This window comes from Limulus polyphemus, unplaced genomic scaffold (genome assembly GCF_000517525.1).
Source record: "Limulus polyphemus unplaced genomic scaffold, Limulus_polyphemus-2.1.2 Scaffold5173, whole genome shotgun sequence".
Classification (NCBI taxonomy): Eukaryota; Metazoa; Arthropoda; class Merostomata; order Xiphosura; family Limulidae; genus Limulus; species Limulus polyphemus.
In genome coordinates this window covers 11783-15188 of record NW_013670783.1, presented here as the reverse complement: position 1 = coordinate 15188, position 3406 = coordinate 11783, and the positions used below count along the sequence as shown (strand labels likewise).

The window sequence follows — 3406 nt, the reverse complement described above, 5'->3', positions numbered from 1 at the left end:
ACATGATAACTCAAAAACCAAAACAATGGTGTCAACCAAATTCACTGGGTTGACATAGTTTCAAACGGAGTATCCGCTTTTATAAGTATTATTCATAACTAGTAGTAATTTTACAAAAATCATAATTCTTGAAGTTAGCTTTCTTAGAGATATTTAGTGTTCCTGTAAAAAGCTTAAATACAGGGTGAAACAGGAATTACCAGCCAATAATAGATAAACAATAGATATTACAGTTGGAACATCATTTTATTTAGAACTTGGTTATAAATACAACCTTCCCATGTCTATTGAAACACAGTATTAAAAAAAAACAAGCAAACAAGTAAAGAAAACTTTTCAAAAAAAGAAGTAAATGTAGGGATGGCTAATATTAATCCTTCAAAAACAATGCAAACAATATAGTAGGGATGGCACTTGCATCATCCCTACATAATAGCACAGGTAAGAATTAACATATATATATATATATATATAACTAATCAGTCACAACTGAGTTTAATTTATCCTATTTTTGTCTGTTAACATTATACAACATGTTAATACTTGTTTACATTATCCAGAAATTTGGTTTGTTTAGAATTTCGCGCAAAGCTACAGTAAGTTTGAAGGCTTATAACGCTAAAATCAGGTTTCGATACCTGTGGTGGGCACAGCACAGACAGCCCAATGTGTAGCTTTGTGCTTAACAACAATCAAATTTAACTGAAAGATTTATTTTTATTTAAGAGTTAGAAGATTTTAGTTTTACTTATAAAGGGGGAAAGACACTGAAATGGTCAGTTTGTTTTTATGTGGTTTTTTTAATTTCGCGGAAAGCTACACGAGGGCTGTCTGCGCTAGCCGTCCCTAATTTAGCAGTGAAAGACTAGAGGGAAGGCAGCTAGTCATCACCATCCACCGCCAACTATTGGGCTACTCTTTTACCAACGAATAGTGGGATTGACCGTCTCATTATAACGCCCCCACGACTGAAAGGTCGAAAATGTTTGGTGGGCCGGGGATTCGAACCTGCAGATTGCAAGTCAAGCGCCCCCTAACCACCTGGCCATGCCGGGCCTTATCCAGAAATAACAAGAACAATTTATTTGACTTAAACAAACTAAATCAAATGTATGATATTGAAACTTTCAGTATAAGCACATAAATTAAAAATAGTCTACGTAAATAAAAGCTATATTTACGTTCAACCTTTCTGGACACATGGATTTTTTTTCCACGACTGATATCGTGGGTTCCGTCAATTTGTTACTAAAGCTATCATTTCCAATGGATTAAACACGAAATTATCGAGAGAAAATTTAAGAATCCTACCTCTTTGTCTTCGACTAACGTGGCCACTCTTCCAGGCTGAAAGAAATAAAGAAAGTTAAGTTGTTATTATTTTTTTAATTTGCAGCAAGAACATTATCAAATATCCATTGGTAAAATAAAACGTGTCATACGTAATAATCTAAAATCAACCTATTGTTTTTAACTGAAATTTTTAACAAACTACAATGGCCTTTGTTTTGGATCTGGAAGTGTGGCTAAAACTGACCTACACGTTTTAACTGAAACAGTGACAAACATATGACCTTTGTTCCATAGCTAGAAATTTTCCTGAAACTGGCCTATCATTATTAACCGAATGGTGACAAACCTACGAACGTTTCATTTATTCTGTAGTATACCAATCTATAGCCCCCCAGTGGCACAGCGATATGTCTACGGATTTACAACGCTAGAATCCGGGTTTCGATACCCGTAGTGGGCAGAGCACAGATAGCCCATTATGTTGCTTTGTGCTTAATTACAAACAAACAAACCACTCTATAAATAATAGTGATAATGAAAATACTATAGTTTTAATGATTGTTCTATTAGATAATGTATGCATACATTAACTCCACTGTAACTAGATAAAAGCGACTCCAAACCGGGTTTGATAAGACTACAGCTGTACAGGTAATGAATGGCAGGTAGCTTGAACGAGTCGAAATCGTGTAGCAGCCGAAAGAGATAGATTGATACAGAGACCAGTGTAACTGGAGCTCTTCGTACATTAAGATAACAAAACGCTGGAGATGTAAAAATTGGAATTTCTTTGGGCAGGACGTTGCCCAAAACTACACAATAGGCTATCCGTGCTGTGCCCAATACGGGTATCGAAATCCGGCTTTTAGCGTTATAAGCCTCCAGACTCACCAATGAGCCAATTGTGTAGCTTTATGCTTAATAATAAATACACAAACAAAAATCGGTGAGGTTTTTATACAATTTGTTTTAGTTCTAAAGCAGGAAGACAAGTAGTGATAAGGTTCTTTCTCTGTGCATATACTTATTCGATCAGCCTCGAAATTAGCTCTATTTGGGAATACGTACTGTTTTTGCTCAAGTAAACGTATGTGACACGTACAAAGCAAATATTTCTGAATACTTTAATACGAGATAATAAGGTTAATATCACAGTCCTTGTTTAACTACAGCAAAGGGCTACAGCTCGACTCGCAATCTGAGGGTCGCGGGTTCGAATCCCCGTCCCACCAAACATGCTCGCCCTTTCAGCCATGGGGGCGTTATAATGTGACGGTCAATCCCACTATTCGTTGGTAAACGAGCAGCCCAAGAGTTGGCGGTGGGTGGTGATGACTAGCTGCCTTCCCTCTAGTCTTACACTGCTAAATTAGGGACGGCTAGCGCAGATAGCCCTCGTGTAGCTTTGCGCGAAATCCACAACAAACAAACAAACTACAGCAACCAAGCCAGTTGTGACCGGTAAGAGTGAGTTAACTATTATATACCACAGCTCCTGAATTCTTCACGTTACATAGACATTTTCTATTTTGTGAAGTTATTATAAACTGTTAATTTGACATAGTTAAACAATTTGTGAAATAAAATATCCTATTACTGAGTACAGAAACGGTATGTTTAATAACACCATCTTATCGTGAAAACAAAATTAGAATTATGTAAAGATTTTTCACCGTTTGAGAATGACATCAACTCATGGATTTAATCGATGTTATCACTTACCCGAGGTTAAGATATTCTACCACCTTATGGGGAAAAGGGGGAGGGACTTACAACAAAATCAGTAAACCATTTGTGGTCTCATCCAAAAGCTGATCATCATTTGAAACTTGGTATATTATTGTTAAGAATGATGAATGTTTAATGCCCTCTGTTGTATTGTTATTAAGATGGAGGAGTGCTTAATGTCCTCTATTGTATTGTTTTTTTAAGATGGAGGGGTGCTTAATGTCCTCTGATGTATTGTTTTTAAGATGGAGAAGTGCTTAATATCCTCTGTTGTATTGTTCTTTAAGATGGAAAAGTGTTTAATGTCCTCTGTTGTATTGTTTTTAAGATGGAAAAGTGTTTAATGTCCTCTGTTGTATTGTTTTTAAGATGGAGGAGTGCTTAG

The 3406-nt window shown here is 36.3% G+C and overlaps 1 protein-coding gene across 1 annotated transcript in view; it reads right to left on the bottom strand.

Moving 5' to 3' along the window:
- Window positions 1-3406, bottom strand: part of LOC106472223 (putative glutathione-specific gamma-glutamylcyclotransferase 2) — a 12121-nt gene that overhangs the window by 5810 nt on the left and 2905 nt on the right. The window contains exon 2 of the mRNA XM_013932853.2: window positions 1312-1347. Coding sequence (XP_013788307.1) covers window positions 1312-1347 — 36 coding nt within the window. The remainder of the gene's footprint in view (window positions 1-1311; window positions 1348-3406) is intronic.